Raw genomic sequence first — 23,456 nt, 5'->3', positions numbered from 1 at the left:
TTAGCGGAAATTGATTTTAATTGTGTTTTTTCACAAAGTGTCATTTTCCGCTAACTTGTGACAAAAAATAAAAATAAGGGGGAGGGGGGGGGGAAATCAGTGTGCTTGGGTGCAGACTAGGGCGGCTGCAGCCTGCCCTGGTGGTCCCTCGGGCACTGGGACCACCAGGGCAGGAGGCAGCCAGTATAATAGGCTTTGTATACATTACAAAGCCTATTATACACTGTACGTGCGGCGATCCGGGTGCTAGTAACCCGCCGGCGCTTCCGAACGGCCGGCGGGTTACAGTGCGAGGGGGCGGAGTCAGTCGCCGCATAACCACGCCTGCCTCCGCCGATGGGCGTATTGCGGTCGTTTAGGCCCAGACATTGCCGCCGCCCATCGGCTGGGGGCGGTCGGCAAGTGGTTAAATAAACTACATATCTTAATTTAAATATAATAAGGTTTTTGATGCAGAAAGATTGCTGTGTGGACAAGAATCAGAAACCATAATATTAGTGTTTCAGAAAATAATAGCAGAGACAACAAAGACGCATAAAAATATATTTTACAAAAAGGAGAATTTATTTACACATGAAACAAGGAAATTTAGTGAACTTTCCTTTAATATATATCAGTACTTGTGTATGAACATTAGCACCGTGAGTATAAGCTGCTTAACCTCCCTGGCGGTTAATTTTTTTTTGCCAAATTGGCAAAAATCCTTTTTTTTAAAAAAAAAAAATTTTGTGTTTCATGTAAAGCTACCAGAGTGGTAGCTACATGAAACACCACTAGAGGGCACATGAGTCCCTCTAGTGCGATCGTCGCCGGCATCAATAGCAAACAGGGGAACGCGTATATAACACGTTCCCCTGTTTGGCTTCTCCTGTCGCCATGGCGACGATCGGATCCAGCCCATAGCGCTGCCCGGAACTCATTGGTCCGGGCAGCGCAGGGCTCTGTCGGGGGGGGGGGGGCCTCTTGCGCCGCTGCGTACGGGCGATCACCGCAGAGCGGCGGCGATCAAGCTGTACGCGCGGCTAGCAAAGTGCTAGCTGCGTGTACAGCATTTTGAATGGAGGCAATCGCCCCACCAGGGGCTGAGATATCTTCCTGCGCGGCATAGCCCGAGCTCAGCTCGGGCTTACCGCCAGGAAGGTTAAAGTGAACCCAAGGTGAGAGTTATATGGAGGCCGTCATATTTATTTCCTTGTAAGCAGTGCCAGTTGCCTGGCAGTCCTACTGATCCTCTGCCTCTAATATTTTTAGCCATAGACCCTGAAAAAGCATGCAGCAGATCAGGTGTTTCTGACATTACTGTCAGAACTGACAATTTTAGCTACATGCTTGTTTCTGGTGTCATAAAGACCATACTGCAGCCAAATAGATCAGCAGGGCTGCCAGGCAACTAATATTGTTTAAAAGGAAACAAATATTTTTCTTTTTCTTAAAATGTTTCAGAAAATGAAATGAGCAGGTGTTTGCTGTCAAACAGCAGTCATCTCATGTCTGTATGTTACCTTGCATTTAACTCTAATCTTCACTAAGTGGAGGACATACAGCAATGGCACAGCTTGGCAAACAGTAATAGTGAGTAAAACATTCTCCTAAATGCAGATTTTCAATGACCCAAGAAGAGAAAGAAATGAAGCAACTCAATGCCAGCATCTCCTAGTCTGTTAGATGGCAGATAGTTAATTAACAAACCGCTAGAAGCTTTCATTGGCTGAATTTACAGCCCTCCCTAGGTCAGTGAAAATTTTCCTGTTCTGAATCTCTTGTTCATTACTAGTTATGAGCATTACATGCAACATGTAACAACCGTTAGTCCAAAAAGAGACAATACTCTTTATCTACCAGTTTCTGATAGAAATGGAATGGCTGTGTTTTATCCACAGCTTAAAAAGTTTTACACTTGCTCAAATTATGTTTAAAAATAATTATAATAAATAGTCATAACCTGAATACGTAGTTCTTAACCAGTTCGGGATCCTTGGTACATATATATACGCACCTGTGTACTTCACTTGCAGATCACGGGCGTATATGTACACGCACTGTTTACTTACCACCGCTGTTTCCAATCAAAAAAGTGAAATACACCCGAATACACCATTATACACATTTACATTTAAATTAAATGTAATAAATAAGTATTATTTTTTAACCCCTTCCACCCCTACCCCATAGTTACCAAAATAAAACACTTTTAGAAAAAAAATGTACATAATATTTTTTTAGATTGACATAAATAGTTACCTTAGGGATTTTTTAATATGTATGTCATGAGGATATATTACTCTTGTTTTTTTAAATAAAGGCTTGTAATTCTTTTTATAGTATCAAAAAAACAAGAAACTGAAAAAATACACCTTTATTTCCAAATAAAATATTATCACAATACATTGAACTAGGGACGCAATTTAAACGTTGTAATAACCAGGACAAATTGGCAAATAAAATGTCTTTTTTTTCTACAATACAACATTTTATTTTCAAACTACAATGGCTGAAAGCTGAGAAATGGAGAAATGTTGAATTTTTGCAGTTTTTTCCTTCTTCTTCTTCCTGTAAAATGCATATAAAATAAAATAATTCTTAGCAAAAAGTACTGCCCAAAGAAAGCCTAGTTTGTCCTTCAAAGAACAATATAGATCATTTCAGTGTGATAAGTAACAATAAAGTTATTGGTGAATGAATGGGAGGAGCTTGATGTGAAAATTGCTCTGGTCTTGAAGGCGAAAAAACCTGTGGTAGGGAGGTGGTTAAAGGGAATCTGAAGTGAAAAGAAACTTATGATATAATGATTTGTTTGTGTAGTACAGCTAAAAAATAAAGCATTAGTAGCAAAGATATGAGTCTCATATTGTTTCCAGTACAGGAAGAGTTAAGAAACTCCAGTTGTTATCTATGCAAAAGAGCTTCTCTGAGATCTAATTTAGTCAGAGAGCAATGCTATTTTCTGAAGCACTTATCTCAACCTGTCTGTCAGTTTTTCTTGTTTGTTTAAGGTTTTTCTGCATGGAAGTTCAAAGGGTCATTAGCTCTGCTCTGTTTCATAGTTTAAAATGCAGTGTAGTTTGTTTGTAAGCTGCAAATAATTAGAAGATTTTGCCAAGTTACAGAAAAATAGCTATATAACTGAAAATAAAAATATGAGACTATTTTATTTGCTACTAATGTTCTAGTAATTATCTGTACTACACATACAATTCATTATATCATAAGTTTTTCTTCACTTCAGTGTCACTTTAACACAGATGATTTCTCTTTGAAAGTCAAAAAAAAATAAAATAAGAAATAAAATCTTCACTACTTTATACATTAAAATAAAAAGCCTTGCAGGTTGTCCACACAAGAATGTCTGTTAGGTCTAAGGGACAGACACACTGCTGAAAATGTATGAATGTGCTACACTCTGCACTAAATTATTTATTATATTTGGGTTAGATTACTCCTATTTTTTTATACAGATGACAGCCACTTTTGTAGAGTTATAAAACATTTGTGTCTGGTGCTCCACTTCATGGACTATTCACACTGGCCAGCAGCAAGAGCGCTCATTGGGTGTTTTTGCCTTTCGATCAAAAAGAATGCATTGAGCCAAGTGGCTTCTACTAAATGGTTGGCTGGCAGGTCTGACAGCTCTAGACTCTCACATTCAGAAATGGTTTAGCTATGGCTGCCATTCTCTGCTGCAGTGTTTGCTTCTCTGCCCTCTTGTTGCACCTCCCTGGGATCTCTGACAGCTGTAGAATGTACAGCATCATTGAATCCGCTGCACATGTGAAAAGGATCATAATCAACTATTTCTGTTAATTAGGAGAGCTGATGGGTTCCACCACCTTTCTCAGTGTAAAGCACAATCTGTTGTACAGTATGTAGGAATTACTTTACCAGATGTTTTAGTTTGCCCCAGTAGTAAGAGAGGGAAACACTTATTATTTTCTAAGAAGGAACAGAGACTAGTCTGTAGGTAGACATTTCACTTCATTTTTTTTCTTTACTCCAGAATTTCCAGCATTATCCCTTATTGCTATGTGTGAGAAGTCATATCTGCCTCCTTCAGCATGTTTCATCGTATATCTATTATGTTCAGATATCCACACATAACTTTGTTATGAACAGCTTCACATCCATCTGAGAAGAGTCAGCATAAGTCTTTGTTAGTGCTGGGGAAGCCAGGCATTATGTTTGCCGTGGGGACTTCTTCAGTCTTGTCCTTAGAAATGAGTCTCAAGGCTCCAACGTTGGACTGCGGTTTCCACTCAGTGGTAGATGGATTGCTGAGGATGGGTGGCTCAGATCCTGAGGCACTAGGTAGGGTTTTCATGAGTAGAGAAGATGTGGTGACCAGAGGGTTTATTACATTAAGGAACCTGAAATTGAATATTGCACAAAAAAGGTCAATTTTAAACTTCAATATAGTTTCAATGGACTTCAGATGCTTCCTAGACTTCTAATAATAAATATTCCTCCATGTTAGCCTTCAGTCCATCTTGTCTGCACGGGTTTTCGTGTGATTAAGTGACAATATGCTTGAAATAAATTTGTAATGAGGTATGGGCATGAGGTGGCTCTTGGTTTTGCTATGACATTACAGAAAGTTGGAGGTATTTAATTAAGATACATAAGGGTAGATTCCAGCACTGTACTGGCCAATTTCTGATTTCTAGTTTGTATGTTTATTTCTTTAATGTGTTTTTATATGAACATTATTCCTGTAAAAGAACGCTATGTATTTAGCTATGTTGTGTTGGCTTAGCCAAAAGGGTAATTACTATCGGTAAAATGGTGTTTTGTAACATTATATAAAATGGGTCTTGCCGCTGGACATAGACTGTACAGTTTGCTATGTTTGTATATTTGTATCTTTGTTTTTTTAAAAATAAAAATCTTTGAATGAAAAACAACAACAAAAAAGCGTCATTATATAATAAAAAAGCGTCATTATATAATAAACACAATTGTAGGCAATCATATCGTCATAAGTAATGTAATTATCTGAGCTCTTGGAAGCAATTTTTAAGTCTAAAAAATGATTTTTATTTATCTGAATCCTCCTGATCCTCTCCGCTCAGCAGTGACGACCCCCGCAAAGCTGGCCTGTCGCCACCAGTCGCCCGGTACTGCGCATCTCCGGCCTCGAGCCGCATGCACCCTGGTCACACTTCCAGGTCCGGGAGTGCTCTGTGTATGCGCAGTAGCGAGTTCCGTGTACTGGACATGTGCAGAACGCTTCCAGACGTGGGACCGTGATCAGGGAGTGTACAGCCATGAATGCGCATTAACAGGGGACTTGCGGCAGCAGGTCAGCCTTGTGGGGGTCGCCCCTGCTGCCCGGAGGGGATCAGGAATACTTTGTGGGCACAGGACGACTCAAGGTGGCTGCAAGAAGCCCCAAGTAAGTTAAATCATATTTTTATTAGACTTAAAGAGGAACAATAATTATGTATAAATGATTTAGTCAGTGTTTGCCCATTGTAAAAGCTTTTAAATCCCTAATTTACATTCTGACATTTATTACATGGTGACATTTTTACTGTTGGCAGGTGATGTAGCTGCTGCATGCTTTTTTGGCAGTTGGAAACAGCTGTAAACAGCTATTTCCCATAATGCAACAAGGTTCACAGACAGGAAACTGCCAGGAGTACCACGGTCCTCAGAGTTTCTTGTGGGAGGGGTTTCACCACAATATCAGTCATACAGCGCCCCCTGATGGTCTATTTGTGAAAAGGCATAGATTTCTCATGTAAAAGGGGGTATCAGCTACTGATTGGGATAAAGTTCAATTCTTGGTTGGAGTTTCTCTTTAAGTAGTAAAGTTCCTTTAGATGTAATTTATTTGTTTTAAAGTGGGATGAAACTCCATATTAACTGAAAAAAATAGCTTACTTATCCTGTTGTGTTTAGTGTTCTTTGTCAGATATAGATGAAATGTGATATGAAAAAAGAAAATAATATTTTCTAGTGGTTTTCATCACTTTTTGATTTTCAAACCAGCTTACTAACCGCACAGCTTACTAACCCTCCCACAGAAAACTTCACCTAGACAACAGGCTTGCATCACTGGGTAAACACTATAAATGGAGGGATTCAATTACCTTCTGGTCATAGTGTCCTTATCTTATCAGAAAAAGTAAGCTTTCTGTTATTTGCATTCTAAGATAAGCGTGTTAATGTAGCAAGAACAAAAACCTTCCCACAATCCCGCTGGCACTGCACAGTTCCTACAGTTAGGCACCCGGACCAGGTAAGTTAAAAATATTGGGGGACTTTTGGGAATATTGAAACCAAACCTATAAATTAAGTAAATACATTACATGATTAATTTGCTATAAATGAACATAGACTACTTTCATGTATTTTTAAATTATTGTTATTTTATTATTGTATAATAATATTATTATTAGTATTCATTTATGTTTTATTTTAAACAGAAAATTACAAGGCAGGGACACCGAAAGTAAATAGTAATCTTTCAAACAGGGAACTTGGCTGTGAAAGATTGAACTAAAGCTGAGATATTAAATGCTTTGCTTCTGTCTTTACCAAGGAGATACCTCTGTCTCATAATACAGCTGTGGATAATATTAACCTCTTTTTTTTTTAGTGTCTGTGCACACTGGAGCAATGAGGTTTTGTAAAAAACCCCATAGCATTACATTGGGAAGAGCTTTTAGAGGTTTCAAAAGCTCTTCCCAATGTAATGCTATGGTTTTTTTTTACAAAACCTCATTGCTCCAGTGTGCACAGACACATAGGATAACATTAGCAGCAGATTTAAAAACTCAAAACGCTCAGAAAAACTCCTCTGGTGTGCCCCAGGCCTAAGTGTTAAGTTACAAAAAAAATTGTCATGAGTACAGTGAACAAGCTATGCATTAAAGCATATCGCTGCTTTCTTTGTGAAAAGACTGATCTTATCAAACTTTCTCAATATATTTCAAGTACATTAAAGAGACACTGAAACGAAATATAAAAAATTATGATATAATAAATCAGTTGTGTAATACGGATAATTACTAGAACATTAGTAGCAAAGAAAATATTCTCATATTTTTATTTTCAGCTATATAGTTTTTTTTCTATAACATTTCATAATTTTCTAATATTTGCAGCTTACACACTACTCAGCATTCTAAATGATTTTACAGAGCAGGCTAGTGAACATTTGAACCCTTCTCTGCAGAGAAAAAGAAATTACAATGATTGACAGTTGAGATAACAAGCTTCAAAAGACAGAGCTTTCTTTGCGACTTCTAAAGTCATGGAGATCAATGGCTCTTTTGCATAGATAACAACTGGAGTTTCTTAACTCTTCATGCACTGGAAACAATATTAGACTTACTGTATGCCTCTGCTCCTAATGTTTTATTTCTTAGCTGTACTACACATGCAAATCATTGTGTCATAATTTTTTTTCTCTTCAGTGTCTCTTTAACAAGCTGCATTTCATAACATATCTGTGAAATCCTTGATCTCTCCTCTGAACCTTTCCATTCACTTCTCTGGGATACCTGCCCTGCATGGCTGGCAGTTGTTATGGAGATTAGAGTGAGCATTCCCACATATATGATTATCCCTACATATTTTAAAATAAATGTGTAATTGATGTGAATCCACTTTGGCATAAGATAAAAGCATGTATTTTTCATGTCAACATTCTTTTAGAGACGTGCCAGTAGTGTGGCTTTGTGGAGGGTGTCTGGAGTTAAATTTTTGGGGTTTCAGCTAAGTATATAATTATGCATCTGCTACCAATGTTTTTTAGCACCGTGTTTGTGAACCTATTCATATTTGTTTTGCATTGAACTCACAATTAAACTTTTCTGTTTTCATATGTGCATATTGGACTCTTTCATTTAACCTTAGCACATTCAGTTAGCTGGAGTGACTGCTGTACACACCAGCTGTCCGTCAACCAACCAATAATTGCACGTCCTTGAGTGCCAACCCTGCCTCACTTCGATTTTACATTTTGTACTCTGCCTGGGGAATTAATTTTAATAAGCAAAAATGTGTGGACCCAATCTTACCTGCCAACGTATGGCGTGAGTACAGGATTTCTGAAGATGGAAGACCAAGACATGGGAGTCAGACTAAGAGAGCCCAGGTGGCTGAATGGAGGAGGGGCAGATGGTGCTGTCACTGCTGAAAGAGGAATGGTTGTCCACACCGGATCCATGAGAGGACTGGGGGGTAAAGGAAGGTCAAGATATAACCCCAAAGGATGTCTAATATTAAAGTTAGGGCCCGTGCCTAGTAGTTCCGATCTTTCACGTTTTCTCCATTTTGCTCTTCGATTTTGAAACCAAACCTATAAATTAAGCAAATACATTACATGATTAATTTGCTATAAATGAACATAGACTACTTTCATGTATTTTTAATGTATTGTTATTTTATTATTGTATAATAATATTATTATTAGTATTCATTTATGTTTTATTTTAAACAGAAAATTACAAGGCAGGGACACCGAAAGTAAATAGTAATCTTTCAAACAGGGAACTTGGCTGTGAAAGATTGAACTAAAGCTGAGATATTAAATGCTTTGCTTCTGTCTTTACCAAGGAGATACCTCTGTCTCATAATACAGCTGCGGATAATATTGCTGTAAACAGCTATTTCCCACAATGCAACAAGGTTCACAGACAGGAAACTGACAAAAGTTTGAACTTTTCTAGTGGGAGGGGTTACTTGTGGGAGGGGTTTCACCACAATATCAGTCATACAGTGCCCCCTGATGGTCTGTTTGGGAAAAGGAATAGATTTTTCATGTAAAAGGGGGTATCAGCTACTGATTGGGATCAAGTTAAATTTTTGGTCGGAGTTTCTCTTTAAAATAACAATCCGTTAAATGCATATAAAAATCATTTGAGGCTTCTGAATGGAAACAGATGCAAGCGCTCTAGTTTCAGTGACTTCCAAATCATTAGCTATTATAGAGCAGTGTGTTTATGGGCTGGGTATTGTCAATATTTCGTACATCTGCTGGTAGTGCAGGTACATAAACTAGTTCAAAGCGAAACCAGCCCTGTTTTGAATAAAGTTAATGTATATGTTACAGCCAGAACCCGAAGTCTGGCCACTTCGGGATCTGGCCGGCCAAAATGCGACGTGGCCGGCTGCTGCGGCCAATGTTAGAAATGAAATGTTTCCTGTAATATTTATGTATTTTCTGGCTTTGGCTCTGCCTCCTCTCCCTGCCCCCTATACAATACTGGCAGCCGGGGACACGCGTGTCCCCCAGAGTCGGTCGTTGCACCAGGGAAGCAGAGCGGGGAGGCTGCAGACATTGCTTCTGCCAGCATCTGCTCTGCAGGAATGGCAGGATTCCCTGCCGCGACGAATAACTCTGAGGGGACACGCGTGTCCCCCGGCTGCCAGTATTGTATAGGAGAGAGGCAGGGGGAGGAGAGAGAGATGAAGCCGGCGGGCTTCATCTGTTACATTGCTGCCGGCTTAATTTAATTAAATTAACTCACTTTTATACATTTGGCCGCAGCGAGACGGCAGAAAATACATGAATGTTACAGGAATCATTTCCTTTCTAACATTGGCCGCAGGGGCACGGCTACGTTGCATTGTGGCCGTAACATTTATAAAAATCTGTGTCTGAACTTGGACTTTAACCACTTTAGCCACAAGTACAATATACCTGCGTCCTCTGTGAAGGAACCTCAAACTGGGGTTCAAACATCTCGCTTTCTATAAGGGGGGGGGGGGGGTAATACTGTGGGCACATCTGGCTAGCTATCTTGGGAAATATCTTCTGCCTGTACTGGAATGGAGTGGGCACAGATGAACTTTGAAATCTCTGGTGCTGGGGAGCCTTTGCCAGCTCTTTTAAAACATTTTCTCAGTTCAATATGAAAAGTACACACTGTAGCGAAAACCCACCTTATTTCAGAATCAAATATCATCACTATATATTGTGACAGGAACATAAATTAAGTTTTGTTATAAATGGGAGAAATGGCCACATAACATTTATCTACAGTAGCACTTTGTTTAAACTGAAATTGTTAAAACATGAGAAATAACTTATTTTTTCAATTTTTTTCTCTATTTCCTATTAAAATTAAGAAAAAAAACAAACTGGTCTTGGGAAAAAATAAAAATAACACACACACACATTATTTGTCATAAGTAGGGATAACATTATTGCTGATTAAATAGGGACATAGCTAAAATGTCAAAACTGCTCTGGTCCATAACTAGGAAACAAGTCCATTAAAGGACCAATTTCGTGAAAAATTGTAAAATTTAAAATACAGTTTTCTCCCAGGGCAAAATAAGCTATAAATTACTTTTCCCCATATTGCTGTCGCTTACAGTAAGCAGTTAAAATCTGATAGATCTGACAGGTTTTGGACTAGTGTATCTTCTCCTGGGAGGTTCTCAGTATTTATTTTATTATTTTCAAAAACACGCCCTGGAAAGGATCTGTACAAAGATACAAGCCAGCTGCATACATTGAAAATTAGCACGTGCAAATTTGGGTGCAGGGTGAAGCCAAAAGATGGCTCACCCTGCTGCAGCCAAGCTTTTTAATTATTATTCCCCTCCGAATTGTAGCAACTCGTGGGGACACTCAGTCCAGGCATCGGCTACTGCTGGCAGCTGAATTACCTTGTCTCTTTGCTAGTTTGAGCTCCGGCTATTGCTGCCACCCAAATTAGTCACTAAGTGCCTCCATAGCCCTAATTCTCCTTACGTCCTATGGTGTTGCCCAAATCATCTTTGCAGCGCTGTGCTGAAATTATCTGTCTCGCACCCAGTTTCCCTACTCGCTTGCACACTATTTTGGCAGTTGAACTATCATTCTAATGCTACGTACACACATGCGACAACGATCGTTCGTTGAGAACGACGAACGAACTTTTAATTGATGAAAAAACGACCTAAGTAAAGATAGTTTTAAAAGGTGTGTAACGATCTGATCGTTAGAACAAACGTTACATCACGTAAAGCAACTATTACGCCTGCGCATAAAAATGAGAAGTTTCACAGAGAAATAGTGAAATGCGCATGTCAAGCCTAGTACGAACGACCGTTTCCAACGATGTACTACTTTTGCAAACGATCGTCGTTGGTTAAAATCCGCCGAGACAGAACTTTCTTTTGTAGCGATTTGGCTCGTTCGTCGTTTGCCTTAATAGTCGGTGGTTCGTTTTTTGTAACGATCGTCGTTGGTAAAGATCAGGGAACGATCGTTACAAACGACTATAGTCGCATGTGTGTACGCACCTTTAGTGCTTTTGAAAATAAAGGAAACCCTGAGAATCCCCCATGAGGAGATAAACGAGTACAAAACCTGACAGATCGGTCAGACTTTTACAACCTATTGTAATTGAGAGCAATATGGGAAAAAAATAATTTATAGTGCATTTTGCTCCAGGTTAAATGTACTTTTTATACGTGAGCATACACATGCATTTTACATTTTACAATTTTTCACAGTATAGGTCCTTTAAAACTTAAGGACCAAATCAGTGAGCTTCATTTTCTATCCATTATGACAATAACTGCAGCTGATACACACACCTGCACTCTTGCTTCAGTAAGGTCCAAACGCATTGCAAGATCCTCCCTGCAGAAAGAAATAGATACAACAGAAAGCTATGTTAGAATGTGTTCTTTTCATCTCTGTGAATTTAATAAGATTATATATAAAAAAAAGGTTTTCCTTCTCAAAACAAGGTATGTTCGTTTATTCAGGTTGGAGTGAGTATATGAGGTTTCCTCACTGATGAATATACAAATCATCCCTTTGTTGTCCCTGTAAGCTAACCACACCTCTTGAACCATTGTAATGCAATTGTACAGAGTCACAATAATCCAACATGCTTACAGACTGTTTCAGATTGGTTGATCCTCATCAGTGCATGGAATGGATTAATGCAGCTTTATGGGGTAGGACTTGAAACACCCAGAGTTACAGATTGCCCACCAAGCTCTTGGTGAACCAGAACTCCTAGTAGTGTTTGAGTAGCTAACCGAAACCAATTAACAAGCTGACAGATCATTGCATTCCAGTGGTTCTCAAAAGGTGTTTTGATACATATTGCAGCACAGTGGTGTAGTGGTTATCGCTCTCGCCTTGCAGCGCTGGGTCCTCGGTTTAAATTCCAGCCAGGTCACTATCTGCAAGGAGTTTGTATGTTCTCCTCGTGTTTGCGTGGGTTTTCATCCAGGCACTCCGGTTTCCCCCCACATCCCAAAAACATACAGATAAGTTATTTGGCTTCCCCCAAAAATTGGCCCTAGACCACAATACATACACAAACATATGACTGTGGCAGGGATTAGATAGTGAGCCCCTCTGAGGAACAGCTATGCGACAAGACAATATACTCTGTGCAGCGCTGCTGAAGATGTCGGCACTATATAAATAATAATAATAATATTGCAGGGTGATTTTCTTTTTAAACTGTTATGTGTCCCCTTTAGATTGTAAGCCTCTGGCAGGGTCCTCCCTTCCCTAGTGTAATCTACAGGATCATGTGCTCCTGTCCTATGACAGCCTGTACTTGTATTACTGGGCCTACCTAACCAACCCATATCACATGATCATGTATTTTGTACAATTTGCCTTGTATAACTTTGTTCTATCCCTCCATAAATTTGGCAAGCGTTTCTGCGTCCGTTTTTGTCCCTGTGTCAGTGCTTTTTAGCACTGCGCATGTGCAGGGACAAGACGCAGAGACACTGCCGACGGTGGCGAGAGCTGGAGGACAAGACCAGAAGGGGCGGGCATGTGTACGCGCGGGGGCACGTGTGACGGGCGTCACAGGGCGCGTGTGGTGGGTGTGCGCATACGCGTGGCGAAGTAATGACATACCTAGCCCATTTTTAAACGGGCTAAGGTGACTAGTGTTGTATAACCTTGTTATGTCTTTCATCCTTGTATCATTGTATATATGTATTGTACAGCGCTGCGTAATATGTGCTTTATAAATACAATAGATAATAATAATAATATGTCACCTTCACTTCATTACATCCTCCTTCCAATACTCTTTCAACCTTTTCATATCCTTCTCCAATCTTTTTTAACCTCTGCCCCCCCCCCCCCCCCCCATGCAGGCTGGTATTTCCAGATCAATACCAGCCCATAAGGTCCCTCATATGAGGGATGCATAAATATTTTCTCCTTCTTGAAAAGCCCCTCACCCTGTCCATGTCAGGGATAAGGAGCTCATCTCTATCTTGTGTTAAGTGAGATGGGAGTAATGATTTCTATACCAATGGAGGAATATGGGGGCGACAAGTGGTTGAATCTGGAATCCTTTTCTGTCCAATAATCCTTCAGCACCTTACCCAGAGGCTCCCACAAAAAAGTAAAAACAAAACCCCTGAAAACTGGTAAAAAAAAATCAATTAGAAAAATCCTTCCCTAAGGTCTATCTGCACAGGCGTGTGGTAGTTACCTACACCTAGAGGGCATGCCAATTTTGTTAAAAAATGCTAAAATGTAAAATTAAAATAAAGAGAATCAAGAAGAGTCATGAAAAGGTTACTTGATGCAGAAAAAAACCTTAATTCCAAGCTCAGCGACATACATTATCAGTAGGGTAGGTGATAAGTGCATTGCTCATCTGCCCTCATTCTTAAACACCTCCCCAGTCCCCACATCGGAAATCACTAAATTATTATATGAAAACAACATCAAGATGACAAAAAAAGACGTTCAAAAGAGTTCTTTCTCGTACGGCCAGGTGAACTTATTTACACTCATTTTCTTATTTTTTTCTTAATTTAATTATAACAATTCTTATTTCTATTTGTTAGAAATTTGCCAGATGTTAGACCTGGCAATTTTAATTGAGGTGGGATTTATAATCATTGGAAGAAGCTAAGTTTAGTAACAGAAAGCCAGAGTTTGGAGAAGTTTTAAGCTTGTGTGTAGTAGTAAATGGCTGCAGGCAAACACAGCTGCACAGTGTTTTTTTTAAATTTGAAAGATGATGCTTAAGATGTGCACTTATCAACATTGTCTCTGAAAATGTGCCTTTTTCAGTTTTTGGGTATAGCTGAGCTTTTAGAGAAGATTAATAATGACTAGGCACTGCAACAGGTTTATGTAATTTCATTATTCACACTATAGGACCAAAAAATGTATCCTCAAAAAATGCTTCCTTTAGGTCTAAGACCCAACAATACCAATTAAATATTAAATTAACAATTGAATATATTTAATTTCAACTCATTATACTGTTTAAGTTTGTGTTTCTGATCTTCAGCCTGTACAGCATCTATAGTGGTGATATGATCTTAACAGCCATTTTGGAAATGCCCGTCACTTCCTAATCCACTGAAAATTGGACATATTTCATGTCTATTAAGACAAAGCAAACCATAATAAAAAAAAACCTTTTAGTCATATTTAAAAGTCTCCTGAAATTTTAGTTGCTGACCCAGCTGAGAAAATTGTGCTGTTTCTGCTCTTGTCAAAGGTTAAGTGAGGGAAAATCGCGTACGTTAAAAAGGGGCGCGGGGTTTTAAACGATAAACATGGTTAACGTTTAAAAATTATAATGTACTATATTTCGTTTAAAAATAATGTTTTATAAAGTTATAAATCATTAAATAATGTTCATGAAATCGGCAATTGTGAAAACGTTTATCTTCCGTTTAAAAAGTGAAACGTATAATAACGTTTAAAAAAAAAATTAATAAGTAACCCTCCCTGTACCTACCCCTAACCCCTAGACCCCCGTATTGGTGCCTAAACCTAAGACCCCCCTGGTGGTGCCTAAACCTAAGATCCCCCTGGTGGTGCCTAAACCTAAGACCCCCTGGTGGTGCCTAAACCTAAGTCCCCCCTGGTGGTGCCTAAACCTAAGACCCCCCTGGTGGTGCCTAAACCTAAGACCCCCCTGTGATAAGCATTAATAACATTTCAAAAAAATATTGTGCGGTTTTTTCGTTTAAAAATAATGTAAAAAAAATTTGTACTGTTTTTCTTTTAAAAATAATGTTTGAAAAAAATATTGTACTGTTTTCGTTTAAAAATAATATTAAAAAATGTATAAATCATTAAATAATGTGTAATCATGAGAAGCAGTTATAAAACATTAAGTCTCCGGGCGCCGCTTTTAAAACGTTATTTTTCTCCGGCGCCCTTTTTTCCTGTCGGGCGCCCATTAAACGATATTTATTATGGGAGTGAATGGCGACGCCCGATTTGTCCACTAGCCACTGTTCCCGGGAAAATCTCCCCAGCAATAAAAGTCTAACAGTTTATTCCTTTTGCTACATTTAAATTTTGAATTGGTTCAAGTTGTATAAAAAGAGAACTGTGTGGTATTCCTGGTGTGAATATTCTTTGTTTAATGGTAGAGCTTTAGCTGTAGAAAATCACTTAAAATGGATTATTAATTTGTCTGAAATCTGATTGGTTGTGTAAGGTTAGGGTTGCTCCTTCTGTATATATGTATGTATATATATATATATATATATATATATATATATATATATATATATATATAGCACTACAGCGAATGATACAATGCTCGGTTTAGATTTTTGTTCCAGTTGCAGATAACTAATGGACAGCTTATATATTTAGGGTGATGTCAGTTATAAATGTTAGCATAATGTTCAGTCTGATGAGGTATGCTGAGGAGGTCACATAAGAGTTGGAAATATAGAATAATCTCTTATGTACCGATTTTATTGAATTTTAATTATCATTGTAACATAGAAAAGTAAAATGTATTCCTGCCCACAAATTATCATGAGAACTCCTTAAGGTAATGGAAAATACTATTACATGGAAGGTATTAGAACTACAGATTGTTTGTGTGAATAATATCTCACTTCCTAAGGGCCATATTTATTACAACCTCATGGCTAACTGACATGCATGTAAATTATGTCTTATGTCTATTAAACCTTGAAATCCATTAATGAAATACTTTGAAAAATATAATTTTCTCCATAAAACTGCTATTCTTTGCTATTTTTTAGCCTCAAGTTAAAGATAATCTTAATATAATATTAGGGTATTTAAAGGGAACCTAAACTGAGAGGGATATGGATGTTTCCGTTTTAAATATTACCAGTTGCTTGGCAGTCCTGCTCATCTCTTTGGCTGCAGTAGTGGCTGAATCACACACCTGAAACAAGCATGCAGCTAATCCAGTCTGACTTCAGTCAGAGCACCTGATCTGCATGCTTGTTGAGGGGCTGTGGCTAAAAGTATTAGAGACACACAATCAGCAGGAGAGTCAGGCAACTGGTATTATTTTAAAAGGAAAAATCCATTTCCCTCTCAGTTTAGGTTCAACAACAACAACAACAACAACAAATAACATTTGTAAAGCGCTTTTCTCCCGTGGGACTCAAAGCGCATAAGCATGGCTCCGACCATCGTGGTACAGGGGAAGAATTTTATAAATCTGGAAATGCCAGGCTAAACAGGTGGCTTTTCAGTCTGGATTTGAATAGCTCCAGGGATGGTGCTGTCTTTACTGGGTGTGGTAGGGAGTTCCAAAGAGTAGGGGCAGCATGACAGAAGGCTCTGTCTCCAGATTTTTTGAGGTGCACTCTGGGAGTGACCAAGTTTATAGAACTTGCTGATCTGAGGTTGTGAGAGGTGTGGTGCAGCTTCAGCAAGTCCTTCATGTATCCAGGGCCCAGATTGTGCAGGGATTTGAATGTCAGCAGTCCAATCTTGAAGAGTATTCTCCATTCTACTGGTAGCCAGTGCAGTGAGCGAAGGTTCCCTTTAATGATATAGCTGGATATTTTAGCCAGTATGAAATGTTGTGGACGACTTGCATTTATATAATTTACTGCATTATATTACATCCCTATGTTGTTAGCAGTAAACCAAAGGTACAAAACAAATTGTCCCTTTCTGATCCACTGTACACATTTTTAAAGCAGGGCAAGTCTTATAAGCCCATCAGGGCTGGGAGATTTTTTTTTTACACAGTAGAAAATATGGATAACTGTAAGTAAATTCTAAAAGAGTAGTACAGGCTTGGGCTCATACACAAGTATTTAACATATACTAGACTATATTTAGAATAGATTGTGAGCCCCTCTGAGCAAGAGTTAGTGACAAAACAATATACTCTGTACAACGCTGCGTAATATGTAAGCGCTATATAAATACTTAAATAAAGAAGTAGATAAAATATACCTGGTCTCTTATTTTAGAATGGTGTATATAGTAAGTATAGGTGTAGAAGGGTTAGCTGAGGGGTGTTTAACCAGTTCACCCCCAAGGGTTTTTACTCTAACGGACCAGAGCACTTTTCACTTGTCAGTGCTCCTCCCTTTTATTCCCTAATAACTTTATTATTACTTATCACAAGAAAATTATCTATACCTTGTTTTTTTGCCACCAATTAGGCTTTCTGTGGGTAGTACATTTTGCTAAGAATTTTTTTATTCTAAATGCGTTTTAATGGGAAAAAAACAAAAAAAATGAAAAAAAAAACATTATTTCTCAGTTTTCAGCCATTATAGTTTTAAAATTAAACATTCTCCTGTGGATAAAACAAACACATTTTATTTGCCCAGTTGTTCCGATTATTAAACCGTTTAAATTATGTCCCTATCACAATGTATGGCGACAATATATTATTTTGAAATATAGGTGTTAGTTTTCTGTTTTTTTTTGTTCTGGCCATAATTACAAGCCCCTATATAATAAATTAAAATGAATTAAACACTTTATTAAACTGTGACAGCTTCCTGTTTTTATGAATGGACGCGGCCGCTGTTCACGGTCGCGTCCATTTACTCCAGGAAGTGCGATTGGGTAGAGGACCGCTCAGTCCTCTTCCCCAATCACTCAGCACGGGATCACGACGGAAACGGCAGCGGTAGCGGCGCGCACACGCCATGTTGCTATTAACAGGCAAAAGCATGACGTTTTAATACGTTAGATTGCCATTAAATGGTTAAATTGACAGATTTATAAACCAATTACAATTTTGCATTATTTAAACAGAATGTATCTGTGAATATTCAGCTTCATGTGAGCAGGAGGTTACTTCCATTATCCATCACTTCAGTTCAGTGAGTGCAATGCCTGGCTGTCCTGCAGATCGATCCTCTGCCTCTAATATTTTTAGCCGTAGACCCTGGACATGCATGCAGAGCAGAGGTTTCTGACTGACTAGTTTGGGCACATGCTTATTTCAGGTGTGTGATCCAGATACTACCGATGTCAGAAAGATCAGCAGGACTGCCAGGCAGCTGGTGTTGTTTTAAAGGAAATAAATATGGCAGCCACCAAGTGACTCTCACTTCAGGTTCCCTTTAAGAGTACTTTTTTCAAAACAAATTGATCTAACTGATCAATCTGCTTTGGCAATTCTAGCCTTTCCATTTCTGAAGCATCTTTATTCATAAATAGGTGTCCAAAACTAGTGTACTTATGGTAGGATTTTCCTTCAGCACCACAAATAAAAATGATGCTTCTGTTCTTTGAATTTATGGCTATTGAGTGCTATGAGCGCTTGCCATTGTTCAATTGAGCAGTGTTTCTTGATTAACTGTGGATACATGTAAAAACTAGAAAGCACTTGGTTTGGCATTCTATCTGAATATAATTCCTTGATGCCTCGAGAACCACAGGGTTATACAGAGCCATAATTCAGTGCCTATACATAAGTGCTTTTAAAATGTAATAAACATTGCAATATATGCTTGCATTAATGATTCTAAACCCATATGATAATACTTACATGCCACATACGTATGCCATATGCTGTTTCTGTGTGTCTGTACTGATAATAAAGTAGCTGTAGTGTGTTGATCTCTGTTTTATTGTGAAACACATTAAAAATGACAGCCCATGAAAATCAATTTCAGTGTTTTTTTTAGATTAGTGGAAGTTACCTGGTGAACACATCTGGGTAGTGAGACTTCATAAACGCTCTCTCCAATTCCTCCAGCTGAAAGTTACTGAAGGTAGTGCGGTAGCGCCGCTGTTTCCTCTTCCCTGTGGATGCAGACAATTCATGGCTCGTGTTTTGCTGTTTCTCAACTTTCCTGTCAACATCTTTCCAGTCAATATCATCCTTTGGCCCCTCTTTGGTTTTGTTGTTACCATTAGATACTTTGCTTGATGTATTTTCTTTCACATCTAGAGATCCAGGACTAATTCCAATTTTTACAGATGATGATGCAAAATCCTCTTCACCTGAATAAAAATCATACATTGTAAAATGTGTTAGTTGTTGTTTGCCTCCTAATCATAGCATGACTCTTTTTAAAAGTAATGTTATTGTTTGTATCTTTGCTTTTATAAGCCTAATTACAGTACTGTGGTTTAGAGCAATCTGTAAGTTTTTTTACATTAAAAAGGTATGATCATTAGAAAGGAAATTATACTATTTTTATACATCTGTGTTCATTTTTGTTACTGGATTTAGTAGGGCATATTGTCTTTAGTTGGGATGTATTGATTGCAAGTAAATTCCTCTTATTTGTTTAACCTTACTATATCTAGATCAGTAAAACATAACACTGTTTTGTTTTGTTTTGTTTTTTGTTGCTTCAGTACCTTGTTGTTTTGCTGTCAGATATAAACATCTGTTTGATGTTTAGCCGTGTAAAAATATTTATGGCCCATATGCAATTAACTTTTCCTCCTGATTTTTTTCCTAGGTCAGTGATCTGCAAACTTAGCTCTCCAGCTGTTAAGGAACTACAAGGCCCACAATGCATTGTGTGAGTCTGACAGCCACATTCATGATTCATAAAGGCAAATGCATTGTGGGACTTGTAGTTCCTTAACAGCTGGAGAGGCAAGTTTGCAGATCACTGACCTTGGTGATATTTTTACAACTTGTCAGTTAAATGCCCTTTAAACCAGCAGCAAGCAAGAAAATATTTTATTATAGTACTTTCCACCTTCTTTTTGGTGCTTTTTCAATTGTGAAGTACTGAAAAATTAATTTAAAGAGAAGATGAAAAATTATCTCCCAGGAGAATTCGTAACTTTATATTGGCTATAGGGCCCTATCCAATTAACTTTTTCCTCCTAAGTTTTCCCCTAGCAGATATTTTTTACATCTTATCAATAAAAGTGCTTTTAAGCCACTATCAGGCAGGAAATGCTCAATAGTTTTGACAGTACTTTTTCTGCTACATTTTGGTATTTTTTTAAATTGTAGAGCGCTGAAAAGTTATTGTAAATAGAATATGAAAAATGATCTCCTAGGAGAAAAGTTAGGAGAAAAAGTGAATTGGATCAAGCCCATAGGCCCATATGCAATTCATTTTTTTTTCACTTTTTCTCCTGAGTTTTCTCCTAGATGGTATTTTCCCACTTGTCATAAAATGCCATTTAAACCATCAGCAAGCAAGAAAATACTCAAAATAAATTTAATAGTACTTTTTCACCAACTTTTGGGTACTTTTACAATTGTAAAATGTTTAAAAGTTATTTTAAAGAGAATATGAAAATTATACCCTAGAAGATAACTCAGGAGAAAAAGTTAATTGCATATGGGCCTTAGTCTTGAAATCCTGAGCATAATATTCCCTAGTTATGTAATGGAAAACACTTTCCTTTGTACAGATAGTCCCCTACTTACAAATGATTCATTACTTTTTTACATACAGTATAGTGCCCACACACGTGTCCCTGCTAACTTTGAGCTCTGAAGCGAGATTTATTCTCGCTTCAGAGTCTCTTTAACACAACTTATAAACGCAACTGATAAACAAAGTCCTGGAACGTAACAAGTTTGTAAGTAGGGGACTGTCTTTACACACTGCTCCCATCATGGTAAGTATAAATATTTCATTAAACCTCTTTATTTGTTTTTAGTGATAGTTAAAATAAATTTCCAATCAGTGCCATGTGGGCATGACAGCATACCTGTTCCGGGTATATTCTGCACATGATTGTTTTCTTTCAGAAATCTAGTGGAAGAATTAACTAAATGGCAACTTACAAGTTAATAATATAATTCATACTTGGTAGTTTCATTGTAATTGAAATTATTTTTACTGTAGAATGCTAGTATGACTTTAGGAATTTTTTTTATTAATAATTAGTTATAGCACTAGTCAATTAACTTTCACGCTTTATCCCATCATTTTTCATTCTTCACATTTTTTGGCATTTTGGCATTTTATCCTCAAATTTCCAAACTATGTGTACCTTTTTCTGTTTTAGTCACAACTTCTTTCATATGCCACACCTATTTTTTCAACTTTACCATAAGAATGGCTGATAAATACACTACCTTAATAAAAATATTAGCCCAGCTTAACTCAAACAATTTTTATACATTGGTTCTTTATAAACAAGGCCCATAGTATGTATGGCATCTCATAGTATATTATTTTTATTAATATTGTTTTTTTGTCTAGCAAGTTCAATTTAGGCTCATATTTACAATCCAAAAAGATCACTAAATAAGCCTAAAAGTGATAACATGCAGTAAAAATAAAAAAAAAACAAAGATGAAAAAATGTTAAAGTAATGAGATTTCATCTGCATTTTAAAGTGTACACAACTTTGTTCTGCAGGCAGGATTCACACATATTAAAATTTGCATGGGGTTTTCAAATGTACGAAAACAAATTCACCACACATTCAGTGAAAGTCAATGGAGAATCGCATTTCTTCTAAAATTTGCGTTTTTGTGTTCGCTTTTTCGCATTAGTGAAAAAAACATACTTCTTGCAGCATACATTTGTACATCACGTGTGAATTCCCATTGACCTTCAATAACTGTTCTGAAAAGCCATATGCGAAAATTTGCATACAAACGCAAATTTGAATTTTTCGCAATTATAAGCATGAACGTTGCCCAGGATTATTAATTTAGTGTAACTCTTATCTTCATTTCATCAATGAAGCTGATGTTATTTCACATTCATTTGGAATTTGTTGGAATAAGTGTCTAAAGGGCTGGAAATGTTTAATGAAAGTGTACAAAAATACTAAAAACTAGTAATAATAAAAGTGTAGAAACATGTACTCTGCGTGCCATTTCTTACTGTTAAAAATGTACAGTACACAGTAGCAAGAAGATCTATATATACATATATATATATATATATATATATATATATATATATATATATATATATATATATATATCACCTATCTAGCTTAGATACAATATTAGTGGGTTGTTTTTTTTTTTACCGTTTTTGCACATTTGTAACAATTAAAAACAATGGAAATGTGAAAAGTGAAACAATAAAAACATTTTTTTTACAGTTATTGCACATCCAAACTTTCTGCATACAAGTATTTCTTGTAATTTTTAACAATCACAATGTGTGTGTTTATATGTCCAAACTATCTGGAGTTAATCTTAGCCAGACACAGTCTCTATCTAGACATGATATGTACTCACCAGTGTATAATGCTTTAACTAAGTGGTCCTCTGGGGGTCTCTTCTTGTCTCCTGAACTATGTGCTACTCCCAGAATGCTGTCAATGAAATAGGAGGTAAGCAGCTGGGTAGGGGGCTGTGGAAGACCATCAGTCTCTTTGGAGCTGTCCTGAGGAGAGGGTGCTGGAGTCTGCATGGTTCCTCAGTAATTCTGTGTAATGTGTAGCAGATGTAACCTGTACCAGAGTGTCAGCACAGGACATTCTCCTCCACTCATATCATTGGTTGTGGCACTGTCCCCCTCGTGTCCCTTTCCTCAGCATCACATACTTAATGACATAAAAGGGTGGGCACTGCTAGGGACATTTTTTAAAGCAGGATCTGGTACAAGTACTTAAGAGATTATTACACAAACTATTGTCCTGGTCTGTTAAAAGCCTATTCAGAAACTCATGCAGCTGCAGAGTCTATTTACATAGTAGCTTTACATGGTGTTCTAATGTAATGCTAAGTATGAAACACTAAGTGTAATGCTTCCAAGCTGTTACTGTGAATTATGTGCAATTGTTGTGTGTTAGTATATAGTATTGTTATTATTTATTTATAAGGTGATATTGCATTGTGTGAAGGCATCAGTATTGCATTATTGTGATGCATTATGCAAAATCGCTGCAGATCTTTAATGACTATACTGAAAATATGAAATGATCTGTCAGGTGAATAGATTTTGGTATAGCTATTGGCTTTTTTTGTAAAGAGAATGGCCTCAATTCTGGTAGGGTTATCAAACAAATTACCTCATGTGAGGTAATTTACCTCATGAGGTAATGACATTTAGCAATTCTGGTAGGTTTTAGTTATGTTTTACCTCATGAGGTAATTTATGAGGTAATTCATGAGGTAATTTACCAAAAATAGCTATTCTCATAGAAATTAGGGGGCATGTTAGCTCATAATTTACCGATCAGTTTAAGACCTGCCTGTACCTGGAGGTAAAGTCAATTTGCATGCATTTTGCAGTTTTTAGTGGAGTTCCTATTGCTGTTTTAGTGTCGTTCCTATTTAGGTTGTGTAATAGAAAAGAATTGTGGAAATAAAACTCCAAATATTTACTGATTTTTTTAAAACATTTTTTTTTTA

At 37.5% G+C, this 23,456-nt stretch overlaps 1 protein-coding gene across 1 annotated transcript; it reads right to left on the bottom strand.

The window, feature by feature from the left end:
- Positions 1-4,132: 4,132 nt before the first annotated feature.
- ESX1 (ESX homeobox 1) lies at positions 4,133-22,512 on the bottom strand. Its single transcript, XM_068247909.1, has 5 exons — positions 22,338-22,512; positions 18,853-19,156; positions 11,536-11,581; positions 8,022-8,302; positions 4,133-4,361 (listed from the first exon to the last, which is right to left on the bottom strand). Exons 1-5 carry the CDS (start codon positions 22,510-22,512, stop codon positions 4,133-4,135), a joined length of 1,035 nt encoding a protein of 344 aa, XP_068104010.1.
- Between the last annotated feature and the right edge of the window lie 944 nt (positions 22,513-23,456).

Source organism: Hyperolius riggenbachi, chromosome 8 (assembly GCF_040937935.1).
Source record: "Hyperolius riggenbachi isolate aHypRig1 chromosome 8, aHypRig1.pri, whole genome shotgun sequence".
NCBI lineage: Eukaryota > Metazoa > Chordata > Amphibia > Anura > Hyperoliidae > Hyperolius > Hyperolius riggenbachi.
The sequence above is the reverse complement of the archived record's forward strand: the minus strand, read 5'-3'. Positions and strand labels throughout refer to the sequence as shown.

Excerpts from the sequence above, each read along its gene's own strand:
- ESX1 (XM_068247909.1), bottom strand. The coding sequence starts at position 22,512 with ATGCAGACTCCAGCACCCTCTCCTCAGGACAGCTCCAAAGAGACTGAT. Across the intron at positions 8,303-11,535 it reads TTACTGAAGCAAGAGTGCAG|GTTTGGTTTCAAAATCGAAG; the intron begins GTGTGTGTATCA and ends CTTAATTTATAG. Across the intron at positions 4,362-8,021 it reads CTCACGCCATACGTTGGCAG|GTTCCTTAATGTAATAAACC; the intron begins GTAAGATTGGGT and ends ATTCAATTTCAG.